At 39.5% G+C, this 14,137-nt stretch overlaps 1 protein-coding gene across 1 annotated transcript in view; it reads right to left on the reverse strand.

Moving 5' to 3' along the window:
- Positions 1-876, reverse strand: part of LOC120069217 — a 56,834-nt gene extending 55,958 nt beyond the window's left edge. Inside the window, exon 1 of the mRNA XM_039020922.1 lies at positions 515-876. Coding sequence (XP_038876850.1) covers positions 515-876 — 362 coding nt within the window. The remainder of the gene's footprint in view (positions 1-514) is intronic.
- Between the last annotated feature and the right edge of the window lie 13,261 nt (positions 877-14,137).

Here is a 14,137-nt window from a genome sequence, read left to right on the forward strand (position 1 = left end):
TTTGAAGGGTTTGCTAGTTCCGAGCACATTGACGTATAATGAGCTGGTAAATCTAGTATATAAGATCATGCAAGTTAGTTCGACAGAGTTGAAGATTATAATGAGGGTGACTTTCTACTTTTCTTCTCTCCGGGCCTCTTCCCCTGTACTCGTCATCTACCCAGTCATCTGTATTTCGCGAAATGCGATCCAAGATGACCTTGGCTTCAGTGTACGTTTTATCCATAAATCCTCCTGCCGTGGAGGCATCAGCAACAGCTTGCATTGATCTTTCCAGGCCATTGTAAAAGTTTTCCATTAGAACACAATCGGGAATCCCGATGTGCGGATAGTTCTTTACCAAACTTCTGAACGGACCCATGCGGTGCTGAGAGTCTCATTTTTCATCTGTTCAAAATTCAACACATCCCTCTGTCTTCTTGCGTTGACTGCAGGCGGGAAGAATTTCTTCATGAATCGCTCGACCAACTGGTCCCAAAAATTAATTTCATTTGACTCCAATGAATGAGCCCACCTCTTTGCCTCATCCCGCAGTGTATACAGGAAGAGATACAGTCTAATTCCTTCAAGAGTCACACCAGGAATGGAGAATGTATTGCATATTTCTACGAAGATGATCAAGTTAGCATGTGGGTCTTCTCCTTGTAGACCTCCGAATTGCCCCGCATTTTGGATCATTTGAACCATGACTGACTTTATTTCAAATCGTGCATTCTCCTCTACTATGGGTCTTGAAATTTCGGGCGAGAAGTCATATAAATTTGGTACTGCATAGTTCCTCATTGGGATATTATGGTTAGCAGCCAGAAAAACTGGATCTTGCGCCGGCCGATTTACCCCTTGATTCCCCTCGGGCCTATCGTTGTTATTAGCCATGTTCCTTCTTCGCCTTATATGGTTATGGCGTGCTCATGCACGATAACTACGCTCGATCTCTGGGTCGGCTTCGAATTTTGGTTCAGTCCTAGTACACATAAACCATCAGCCTGCTCTCCGAGTTAAACAGACAGTAACAACAAAGATCTGTCCTGCAAAATACCACATAAATATTCAACACTAAATGTTGCAAATAACTTGTAAAAATAAAATGAATGATCCCCGGTAACGGCGCCAAAAACTTGTAATGATAAAAAAAAAAATTGATGATTATGATGCGCTATGATTTATGATACTGTGATACTACGTTCTAAATGTATGCGATGATGCTTAGATGCTCTCGTAGTATGCGTTCATGTAGTGTGCGTCATAAGTTTTCTTACACTGGAACCAAGTATAATTCCAACGCAAGTTTCTCAGAGTGATCTGAGGTCGAACATGGGGATTGTTGTGAATAATGCGATACTAATGTGGTATATGCGACCGGTTAAAATAAGGAAGAATGAATTGGGTTTGCAAAAAGGTAAATTGTGGTAAAGAGTAAATTGCGGTAAAGAATAAAATGCGATGGTAAATAAATTGCGATAAAGTAAATTGCGATAAAGTAAATTGCGATGATAAAGTAATGAATAAACTATTAATATACAAGTTGAGGACTGGCTGTGAAGATGTTGAAAAGTGTCTGGTGAATGCGGTGGCAAGTCTTGTGAAATGAATCAGAAAGAGAATGGGTTGAAGGAAAGGACATCGCAAGTTCGTCAATCTTGTTGAGGACGCAACTAAGGTTCTGCTTTCCCTTGGCTTACACCTTTCAGTGATCGGCCGCGTTCCCATATGTCTATGATGAAACAGGGATGAACGTGATGAACGTAAGGTTGTTTCCATCTCTGAAAATACTTCTCGCTTTAGTTAATGCATTCTTCCAACTTTCTTTCGATAGGCGGAATAACATCTTCACTTTTGCTTTCATAGGTGAAGATGCCGTCGAGCATGCTTTAGCTAAACTCAGTCGATTTCCTTAACAGGGATTAACTCACTCGCTTAATCCTTACCCTGTACCCAGGGGATTAGTTACACATGATGAAGAAGATGGATGATGAATGTGTGGAGAAGAACAGAGAAATGATAATGATTATGATACTGATATTAAAATCTAGAGATAAGCATTTGTTATAGGTAGTGAATGAAGGATTAAAGATGAACACAGTAGATGAATGGAAAATAAGAACAAATACAGAAAGAGTGTCAATGTCTTGACACAGATCCCGATTGGAGACGATGTTCTTGCTGGAATGTGGAAGAAATGGAGTGGAAAGCTTCCCTCTCAGGCTTTCTTTCCAGGTAAAAGTGACCTTTCGCACAGAACTTCTTCTTCGGATTTTCTCTAAATTGTCTCTTCAGACCAACCTCCTTGTAGACTTCCAAATTATCCTGCATTCTGGATCATTTGTAGCATGACCGGCTTTATCTCAAATCTTGCATTCTCCTCTACCATAGGTCTTGCAATTCTGGGCGAGAGTCATATAAATTCGGCGCCACATAGTTCCTCATTGGGATATTGCGGTCAGCAGCCAGAAAAACTGGATCTTGCACCGGCCGATTTACCTCTTGATTCCCCTCGGGTCTATCATTGTTATTAGCCATGTTCCTTCTTCACCTTATACGATTTTGGCATGCTCGTGTGCGAAAAGTACGCTTGATCTCTGGGTTGGCTTCGAATTCTGGTTCAGTCCCAGTACTCATAAACCATCAGCCTGCTCTCCTCGTTAAATAGACAGTACAACAGAGATCTGTCCTACAAAATACCACAAAATATTTAACACTAAACGTTGCCAATCCTCGGCAACGGTGCCAAGAACTTGTAAAGATTTAAATTGATGCACTATGTCTCAAGTGTCCCCGGCAACAGTGCTAAAAACTTGTCAAGATATAAATTTATGCACTATGACTCAAGTTTTCAATCCCCAGCAATGGCGCCAAAAAGTTGTGAAGTTTTAAATTTATGATGATCTAAGACTCAAGTTTTCGTCCCTGACAACGATGCCAAAAACTTGTAATGATAAAAAAAATTGATGATTATGATGCGCTATGACTTATGATATTGCAATACTACGTTCTAAATGTATGCGATGATGCTTAGATGCTTTTGTAGTATGCGTTCGTGTAGCGCGTGTCACAAGTTTTCTTATGCTGGAACCAAGTATAATTCCAATGCAAGTTTCTCAGAGTGATTTGAGGTCGAACATGGGGATTGTTGTGAATAATGCGATACTAATGTGGTATATGCGACCGGTTAAAATAAAGAATAATGAATTGGGTTTGCAGAAATGTAAATTTCGAAAAAGAGTAAATTGCAGTAAAGAATAAAATGCGATGGTAAATAAATTGCGATAAAGTAAATTGCGGTGATAAAGTAAATGAATAAACTATTAATGTACAGGTTGAGGACTGGCTGTGAAGATGTGCAAAAGTGTCTGGTGAATGCGGTGGCAAGTCTTGTGAAATGAATCAGAAACAGAATGGGTTGAGGGAAAGGACATCACAAGTTCGTCAATCTTGTTGAGGACGTAACTAAGGTTCCATTTTCCCTTGCCTTACACCTTTCAGTGATCGGCCATGTTCCTATATGTCTATGGTAAAACAAGGATGAACGTGATGAACACAAGGTTTTTTTCCATCTTTGGAAATACTTCTTGCTTTATTTAATGCATTCTTCCAACCTTTTTTCGATAGGCGGAATAACATCTTCACTTCTGCTCTCACAGGTGAAGATGCCGTCGAGCATGCTTTAGTTAAACTTAGCCGAGTTCCTTAACGGGGATTAACTCACTCGCTTAATCCTTCCCTTTTACCCAAGGGATTAGTTACACATGATGAAGAAGATGGATGATGAATGTGTGGAGAAAAACAAAGAAATGAAAATGATTACGATAATGATATTAAAATCTAGAGATAAGCTTTTGTTACAGGTAGTGAATGAAGGATTAAAGATCAACACAGTAGATGAATGGAAAATAAGAACAAATACGAAAAGAGTGTCAATGTCTTGACATAGATCCGGATCGGAGACAATGTACTTGCCGGCGTGTGGAAGAAATGGAGTGGAAAGCTTCCCTCTCAGGCTTGCTTTCTAGGTAGAAGTGACCTTTCGCACCGAGCTTCTTCTTCAGGAATGGAAATAATTGCTTGCTCAGAGACTTACCTCTCGGTCTTGGCTCGTCGTTCTCCCGGATTTTCTCTAAATTGTCTCTTCAGACCAGCCCCCTTCTCATTGAATTTAAGGAAGCTATTTATAGACCTTGAATTCTTCTGTATTAGTGGTCCCGCTCTGAGAATCTGATAATTTTTGTCATGGCATAGTGGAAATGTCTGCTCTACTCTACGATCAATTTGTCAGAATCGTACAACAGAAAAGTACAATGTCAGAAGTCCTTGCGAATGCGTTGCTCTTCACATCTTCGATCGATTGCCACATGTGGTGTAATTATTTTAATCTCTTATCGATTACTGCATGTGGTGGAAATGCATTGATCGTTTGAGTCCATGATCAATCGTCGCATGCACTGCAATTGCGTTGTTCTTTCTTTGTTCTTGAATGATTGCTGCATACTGTGATAATGCGTTGTTCTTATTGTCCTCGAGTGATTTTCGCATCCGGTGACCTATTTCCTTAAAACAAAGACATGGACATTCCATGTTGCCATCACAATAGGGTTAGCGGGTGTGCTTACGACACTTTACAATTTTTACAATTCTAAGCCAATTTCTATACTATCGACGTAACTTTTCCTTCTTTTTGCCGCATAATCTAAATAAAAACAGTATAAATAACTTGTATTTCTACAAGTTATCACTTCCGCTGTTGGAAGCTTGATGTATGCAATGTTATGTACTAGACCTGACATATGCTACTCAGTAGGGATCGTCAGTAGGTACCAGTCTAATCCTGGACGTGATCATTAGACTGCCGTTAAGAACATCTTAAAACTCATAGTTTGTAATATCATATTATTGTTCAATAAAGTTGTTATTGAAAATCTTTAGTAAAATTAAATTCTATATTCATGAATCCAATAAACTAAGGATCCGAGGCTATTAAGTTTAAGTTTGAACTTTATGTAGTGACATAAATGTGGATCAAGTTCAAATATATATCCAAAATGGTCTATAGTATATGAATAAGATTTGGTGCCTTATTCTGGTGACACTATGGACGCGACCCATTTTGTAGTTAGTACAAACGATGTGATTCTAAACCGTTCATGTGGAGACATGAAAGTGAAGGCATCCTATGTAAAGAGTTTACATAAGACTAAACCATGAAATAATAGCTTTTTACGTTCGAAACGCCGTTTTATGTATAAAACTGACTATTTCGTTAATTGATGACCTAGGTAACTTAATCTTAATCCTGAGTTAACTATGAACTCCTGTTCACTCGAAATTATCCTTAGATCTGCATAGGTGAGAGCAGCTCATTATCACTGGCCCAATAAGCCTCCCATTTCAGGGGTAAGATCAAGTGGATAACTGGGAACATAGAGTGCAAGACGAAATTCACTCATGCCCATTATAAGGATAGTAGATAGGTTGTTCCCTTTAGTACTGAATCCAGGTCTTAAACAAGGGGCCCTACCCTCTCCTTGGCCCGAGAGGGGTTCGGTTTATAGGTTGGATCTTAAACCAATTGTTCATTAGAGGATCAGTGGAACTTAAGGAATAAGATGTACTTTTGGGGATAAAACGGTTTTTATGACCCAGCCGAGATTACAAACAACCTATGAAGAATTAGCTTACTAATCATGGTTATATCATATGGACACAAATATACCTATAGTGAGGGGAGTGCAACTACGGGACTATAGTGGAATGACCCGTTAGTTAAAGAATGTTGATTAGCTCCATCTAAAAGAGTTTAGTCAACTAATCTCGGATCGTTGGAGCCCATGATCTATAGGTCCATTAGGTTCCCCTACTAGCTCATATTGAATAAACTTAGAACAGTATGATAGAATTATTCGAATTATTCGAATTAGATGAAGAGAGAAACCAACAAGTATATGTGATATAGTGGTCGATTTTCCATTTAGAGATACAGCTTTAATGATTAAATGTGATTTAAATATCAAGAATATGAATACGTTCATATTCGGTAGCTTGGAAATAATGGAAATGGTCAAAGAATTGACTTTTGACTTTGAAAAGTCAAACTTCGACCGACTATTCAAATGTGATTTGAATTTCGAGAAAATGAATACGGATTCATTCTCGGGAGGTCAAAATTAGTCAACATCGAAAAAATCATAAAAAGTCAAAATGTTGACTTTTTGGTCAAAATTTGACTTTGACAAAACGACCATTTTGCACTTTGATTAAAGTTAGTGGGAAAATCCAAACTTTTTGTTAGATAATTTCACTAACAAGATAGTGAGCTAGGTGTTGGCTTATAGTGGAGACATCAAGTCCACTTAGATAGTGGATTTTGAGGTGTTTGGTTTTTATGAATTTGTTTCATGCAATTTTTGCATGGTTTTTTTCTATAAATTTGGGCTTTCAATTTGGATAGAGAACTTTTGACAATTTTGCCAAAGTTAGTTTCTAAATTGGGCTGGAAAAAACCACCATGTTTTGAGAAATATCAAAACCCAAAGCCAACCCAAAAAAATCCATCTCCTATTTCCATCTCTTTCTCTCTCTCGATTTCTTCATCCATCGGGTCCCACAACCCGGTTCTGAGTCCAGAGGATAGCAGGTCAGCTCTAGTGGTTGTCCAGTTCGTGTTCGGGCGGGGATAGAAGTGTTTCGGGAGCTTCAAAGGTAATATTTCAAAAAACCCTAATTAATTAATTTAGGGTTGTATGTTATTTTTGTGCAATTAGAGTAAAATTGGTCCATAATTCCGCTGAGCATGCCTATTTTTCCATCACATCCATCCAATGGCCAGTTTATATTTCTGCAATACCTTAACTAGCTGCTTTTCTTGTTTCTCAGTTAGGTTTTTGGAGATAATAACAGGCAAGGTCTCAGGTTCCCCCAAATAGACGTACTTTAGGTGGTCTGGAAGCCCCTTCAGCTTCAATCTAGGTGCCTGCAAAACAAAAAGAAGCACCTTGTCAGAAGATTCATCATCAGAACATGAGGGCATACTTACCGGCTCTGTAAATTTCCTTATTCATCCTCATCGTTGTCATAGACATCCCATAAAATAACGCATCAAGTTCTCAGTTGTGAACTTGATGCGTTATTTTATGCGATGAAATAATGGAGTAGAATGCGATGGTGGAATATGCGTTGTGCATGCAAGTTTTCTCAGTAAGCCCCAAGTATAAATCCTACTAAGTTGCCTGGTAAGCCCAGGGTCGAACACAGGGACTAAGGAAAATAGTATGCGATGGTAATTTTAGATCACTTTGCGATAACACTCAAGGTGTTGGTTGGTTTGTTGTTTAAGATATAAAAAGTATGCGGCCGATTTGAGGGAAGATTAGTTATGCGACAAATACACTGAGTATGCGAAGAAATGGGTTGAGAAGGTCTTTAGCTAGCGTTCCCTGACAATGCGTTCAAGCTATGCGATCATGCTACACTCATGCGACAGCAGTTCATTTTCCATTTCAAATGCGGTAGCTCCTAATTTTAGGACGCATGCGATGAATGCGATAATGTCTATAGAGCTTATTCCTAAGTCTCTACTTCTTGCCTATGCGATGACAAAAGATGCACACAAGGACAAGGCGACTGTATACAATCATATCCTATCTCTAGGGTGCATGCAATGCGTTAATAGCAAACAGAACTTATTCCTAAGCTTCTATCTCTTGATTATGCAGTTCTAATCTGACTCTTCCGAGCCTAGATTCTAATCTGACTTTTCCAAGCCTAGATTCTATACTTAGACTACCCTCCCGAGTATCTCTAATGGACGAATGATTCATACATAATACAAGATAATCGCATAGCATGAAGATCTCAGGTTATGCTAGCTAAGTGTATCTCAACCCATTCGACACATTTAGCTACTCATGCGTAATGTAAAGAGAGTGAACAGATATAAAGATGTAATTTCCATTTTTATAAATAGATTCAGAGTACAAAATGACAATGGAAAATAAGGGTAAAGAGCCTGATAGCAATATCTTGCTTCCCAAGGCTTTTACAATGTGTTATCTCTAATCTACCCAAAAGATGTTCTTGCTTCCACAAGAGTTGGCCCTCTCTCTGATTTCGACACACCCCGACACTCTTCCGAGTTCATCGGGATGATCTCTCGGTGTAATCTCCCTTCGCTTGCTTCGCCTTCTAAGTAAAAGAAAAACTATAAACAATGCTAACTTCTATCTATATGGTGAATTCTGTAAAACTGAGCAAACACCTTCAATGAAGATGGCCTTCAGTATTTTTAGAGCTTCAGGGTGAAGAGCTTTTTCTCTCATATGATTGCACTGATGGGATAGCATTAATTCTCTGTCTGATGCGTCGAATATTTGTCTCCGAAAAGTTGAGTGTACTTGCTATAGTAGGTCGTTAACGGCTTGTCAACGAAATCGACCATCATCAGCTTTCTGTCCTATCGTGATTTATTAAGATTTCACCCAGATGCGCCTACCTTAATGCGTCGGCTCTATGTGGCCACCTTCTTGAGCAGATTTTTGTAAGCCCAAATGATTGCATAGCCTTACGGTCGCGATCTCTTAATGCGCTCGGACGTTAATTTCTTTGGATCGCATTTCCTCCTTGCGTCAACGCTTTTTCCTGCATAAAATACATAAGTTAGTTGTTTTAAGGCGATGGACGCATGCGATCGCAATATTGTGAACTTAATGCTTTTCGATGTAATATTGTATATTTTTACCATCGCAATCCTGCATTGTTTTATAACTTTGCACAGTAATAACGTGCATTTCTGCCCGTTATCACGCCCCCAAATTGAAATAATGCTTGTCCTCAAGCATAAACTAAATATTTTCTTTAGAAAGTCGACCACCTTTTCTTTTTTAGATTTCTCAAGGATGCCTTATTCAAAGCCTATGTGCCAAAATCTCTTTAATTTTTATCTAGGCCTCTTAAAATATTTCTAGAATTTAGGGACCGCAATTTTAACCTTAAAAAAGACTTTACTAGATTCCGGAGCATCGTATGATTTATTTCATAAAAAAAAACTTTTTTACTGAGGTATTTTCAAATGATTTTTATCCTTGCGTATTTTAGACACATATTTTTTTTCTCTATGACCTTGCGCTGATCCAAGTGCCTAGCTTTCGTTTTGGCTTGCCCCTACATGTGTCATGCGGACATCCAACTATGAGCAAAGCGATCTTCCTCAGTCTAAACTCATGCCCATTTGGCAATGGAGTTGCGATCATTTTATTTATGCATTGATCATGATTCGTACCTTCGTTTTGGCTTGCCCCCACGTGTGTCATGCGGACATCCAAATACAAGTAGGATCCGATCGCAACGTTATGATTTTTTTAAAATTATTATTATTATTTTTTTAGAACATAAAAATAGCAAGGTTGAAAATGAATACCACACCCCCCAATTTAAAACACATCAATGTCCCCATTGCTGAAAGATTGAAAGAAGTCATGCGATGCTCTTAGAAAGTTTCGTACAAAGTCAGTTTGAAAGAAAGCTTGTAGACCACTAACTTCTAGAATTATTTCATGAGTTGACTGTCCTAAAATTAGGTTGCCTTTAGTATATACGGAAAGAATAGAGGCATGCGTTTCATCATTGAAATCATAATTGGCAAAGAGAAATAATATAGTGACTTACTAAATTAATTAATGTATAATGATTGCTCTGACTAAAGAGGATGCGATGATAAAATTATCAAAGTTAAAATGATATGCGATAGAGCAAAATTTGGAATAAATAAAGTCAAGGAAAAATACAACCCCCAAATTTGCTCTGTCGCTCGCATTATTTGTGAACGCATCCTGCTTTGTGACGAACTGCTCTCTTCGATTGTGGTGATGGAGTAAAGTAATTGCATCTTTCGTGTAGCACCTCCGCAATCGTTCACCTTGATCATTGCAAAGAAAATATTGAAAGGGTCAAATAAAAAAACAAAGTTAACAAAATCGTTTACTACGATCGTTCAGCACGATCGCATTCTCGCCATTTTTTTTAAAGGACAAATATACAATAACAGATAAAAGCAAGGTAATGAAAGTTCATGAAGCATTGATAGGAAGAAGGATATTCCAAAAGATTGCATCCCTAATGAGTTTGAGTTGCATGGTAATGCAGGGACTGCATATTTTAGTTTGGACTTTTTATGTCCATGACGACTTTCTCTTCTTTTCTCGGTCTTCTGGGATCTTGATTGCCTTAATCCAGAACTTTTCCCCGTTGACGTTCATTAAGATTTCCCACTTGTGCACATCAATTTAAGCGCGACCGGTCGAGAGAAATGGTCACCCCAATATGATGGGCGTATCTTCGTCTGCTTTATAGTCCAGAATGATGAAGTCTACTGGCAAGATGAATTTGTCAATTGAGATTGCGGCATCTTTCAACTCTCAATCGGGAGGTATTCGGGATCTATTCGCAAGTAGAAGAGTCTCTGTCGTGGGCGTGAGTTTTCCCATATTCAATCGTTTAAAGATTGATAGCGGCATTACATTTATACTCGCCCCAAGTTCGCATAGTGCTTGACCTGTCTCTTATACACATCTAGATGTGTATAAGAGACATCGTGGGCGTGAGTTTTCCCATATTCAATCGTTTGAAGATTGATAGCGGCATTACATTTATACTCGCCCCAAGTTCGCATAGTGCTTGACCAATGTAGACCCCTCCAATTGAGCATGGTATCGTGAAGCTTCCTGGGTCACACATTTTTTGTGGGATCATAGCATTTTGCGTTACTGCCACTGTAGCGATCTTTTCTTCATCATTCTGTTTCTTTTTCAATCTTTGTGGGAATGGTGGTAGTTGGACTTCTTCTATCTCGTGTTCTAGAGGCTTGAAGGTGGACGCAACTTCTGGGTTCATCTTTTGGGGCTCTTTTGAATCATATGTCAACGGGTCCTCGGTTGTCACCGCATTCAAGTTGGTCATGATGGGTTCTTCCCCTACTTCCGCTGTCATTTTTCCCTTAGCAAAGAGACTACTAAGCATTGTTCCTTTCCTGTACCCCCAGAGTTGCGAGGGAGCTCAGTTGAGCTTGACAATGCTCCTTGTGGTCTATTTTTGAGTTTGCCCGCGATCTGTCCTAGCTGAATTTTCAGATTTTGGATGGACATCGCTTGATTCTGAAGCACTGATTCATTCTTCTCAATACACTGCTTCGGCAAGCTCTCTAAGGATGAAGATTACAATACCTTCGAACTGCTAGCTCGGTTATGCGTTTGGCCGTTTGTTCGCAGGAAAAATCCTGGTGGCCCTTCCTTTTGCGCCACTGATTGAAAATTATGTTGTTGATTTTTCCACGCGAAGTTAGGGTGGTTCCTCCACCCGGGGTTATACGTATCAAAGAAAGGGTGATTCTTTATAAAGCATACGAACTACGAATTCCCTGGGCATTCTTCAATCGGATGTGCTTCTCCACAGATGACACAACTTGTGGTCGTTTGAGCAATTTCGTTGACCTGTCCTTTTTGCGTTCCCATGCTATTAATTGAGATGCCTTGTATCAAACTCATCATCGCGTTCATTTGAGTTTGTAGGGATGCGATGGCCCCAGTGTTCGTGTCACTATCTTTGATCGCTTTCTCTCTAGTCTTCATGATTTTTAGAAATGCGATCAAGGATATTCTTGGCCTCCTCATAAGTTTTATCCAGCAAACCTCCAGCTGCTGCCGCATTGGCAGCCGTCTGCGATGCTAGGTTCAGTCATTGGTAGAAAATCTCCATCTGTAAACATCTGGGGTAAGCCTATGCGGGCAATCTCTTAAAACCAGCCTCTTATAAACCTCGTCCAAGCATCGTTGAGCGATTCATCATTATCCTGTTCAAAATTGGTTATCAACTTCCTTCTTTTGGCATTCTCCGTTGGAGGGAAGTATTTCTTCATGAACTTTTCCACTACTTGTTCCCACGATGTTATCTCCCCTGGTTCGAGAGAATAAGCCCATTTTCGTGCTTGGTCGCATAAGGAAAATGGGAACAACGTTAGTCAAACCTCCTCGTTAGAGATATTTGGGAACATAAAAGTGTTGCATTTCAATAAAACTCCGGAGATGGGCGTGTGGATCCTCGCCATGCCTTCCACCAAACTGTCTGGTCGTTTGAATCATCTGCAAACCTCGATCCGTCCAACGTTGGCCTCATGATTCCTGGGAAAAAATCATATAGGTTGGGTGATGCATAGTCCCGAATGGGTTTATTGCAGTCATTCACCAAGAGGATGGGGTTGGCCATTATATTATTTGCATTTGCGGCCCTCTCTTCCGGTTGTTCTGCCATTCTTGGAGTTCTGTCTTGTTGTTGTTGGTGGATGTTTCTCAATCTTCGTCGAAACGTTCTTTCAATCTTCGGGTCATAATTCGCCAGAGATTGAAAGCTACAAAGAAAATAAAAAAAATATATAGTTAGCACAATGTATTGCCGAAGTTCCTCGGCAATGACGCCAAAACTGGATGCGTTATTTTATGCGATGAAATAATGAAGTAGAATGCGATGCTGGAATATGCGTTGTACGAGTAAGTTTTCTCAGTAAGACCCAAGTATAAATCCTACTGAGTTGCCTGGTAAGCCCAGGGTCAAACACAGGGACTAAGGAAAACAATATGCGATGGTAATTTTAGATCACTTTGCGATAACACCCAAGGTGTTGGTTGGTTTGTTGTTTAAGGTATAAAAAGTATGCGACTGATTTAAGGGAACAGTAGTTATGTGACAGATACACTGAGTATGCGGAGGAATGGATTGAGAAGGTCTTTAGCTAGCATTCCCTGACAATGCGTTCAAGCTATGCAATCATGCTACACTCATGCGACAACAATTCATTTTCCAATGCAAATGCGGTAGCTCCTAATTTTAGGACGCATGCGAGGAATGTGATAATGTCTATAGAGCTTATTCCTAAGTCTCTACTTCATGCCTATGCGATGACGAAAGATGCACACAAGGACAAGGTGATCGCATACAATCATATCCTATCTCTAGGGTGCTTGCGAATGCATTAATAGCAAACAAAACTTATTCCTAAGCCTCTATCTCTTGATTATGCAGTTCTAATCTGACTCTCCCGAGCCTAGATTCTAATATGACTTTTTCAAGCCTATATTCTATCCTTAGACTACCCTCTCGAGTATCTCTAATGGACGAATGATGCATACATAACACAAGATAATCGCATAGCATGAAGATCTCAGGTTATGCTAGCTAAGTGCTTCTCAACCCATTCAACAGATTTAGCTATTCATGCATAATGTAAAGAGAGTGGATAGATATAAAGATGCAATTTCCATTTTTATAAATAGATTCAGAGTACAAAATGACAATGGAAAATAATGGTAGAGAGCCTGGTAGCAATATCTTGCTTCCTAAGGCTTTTACACTGTGTTATCTTTAATCTACCCAAAAGATGTTCTTGCTTCCACAAGAGTTGGCCCTCTCTCTGATTTTGACGCACCCCGGCACTCTTCTGAGTTCACTGGGACGATCTCTCGGTGTAATTTCCCTTCGCTTGCTTCCGCCTTCTCAGTAAAAGAAAAACTATGAACAAGGCTAACTTCTATCTATATGGTGAATTCTGTAAAACTGAGTGAACTTCTTCAATGAAGATGGCCTTCGGTATTTATAGAGCTTCAGGGTGAAGAGCTTTTTCTCTCATATGATTGCACTGATGGGATGACATTAATTCTCTGTCTAATGCACCGAATATTTGTCACCGAAAAGTTGAGTGTACTTGCTACAGTAGGTCGTTAACGGCTTGTCAACTTAATTCGGAATCGATCTTCATTAGCTTTCTGTCCCATCGTGATTTATTAAGCTTTCACCCAGATGCGCCAATCTTGATGCGCCGGCTCTATACGGCCACCTTCTTGAGTAGATTTTCACAAGCGCAAATGATCGCATAGCCTTCCGATCGCGATCTTTTAATGCGCTCGGACGTTAATTTCTTTGGATCGCATTTCCGCCTTGCGTCAATGCATTTTCCTGCATAAAATACATAAGTTAGCTGTTTTAATGCTATGGATGGATGCGATCGCAATGTTGTGAACTTAATGCCTTTGGACGCAATATTGTATATTTTTAGCATCACAATCCTACATTGTTTTATAACTTTGCGCTGTAATAACGTGCA

The sequence above is a fragment of the Benincasa hispida genome, unplaced genomic scaffold (assembly GCF_009727055.1).
Source record: "Benincasa hispida cultivar B227 unplaced genomic scaffold, ASM972705v1 Contig285, whole genome shotgun sequence".
NCBI lineage: Eukaryota > Viridiplantae > Streptophyta > Magnoliopsida > Cucurbitales > Cucurbitaceae > Benincasa > Benincasa hispida.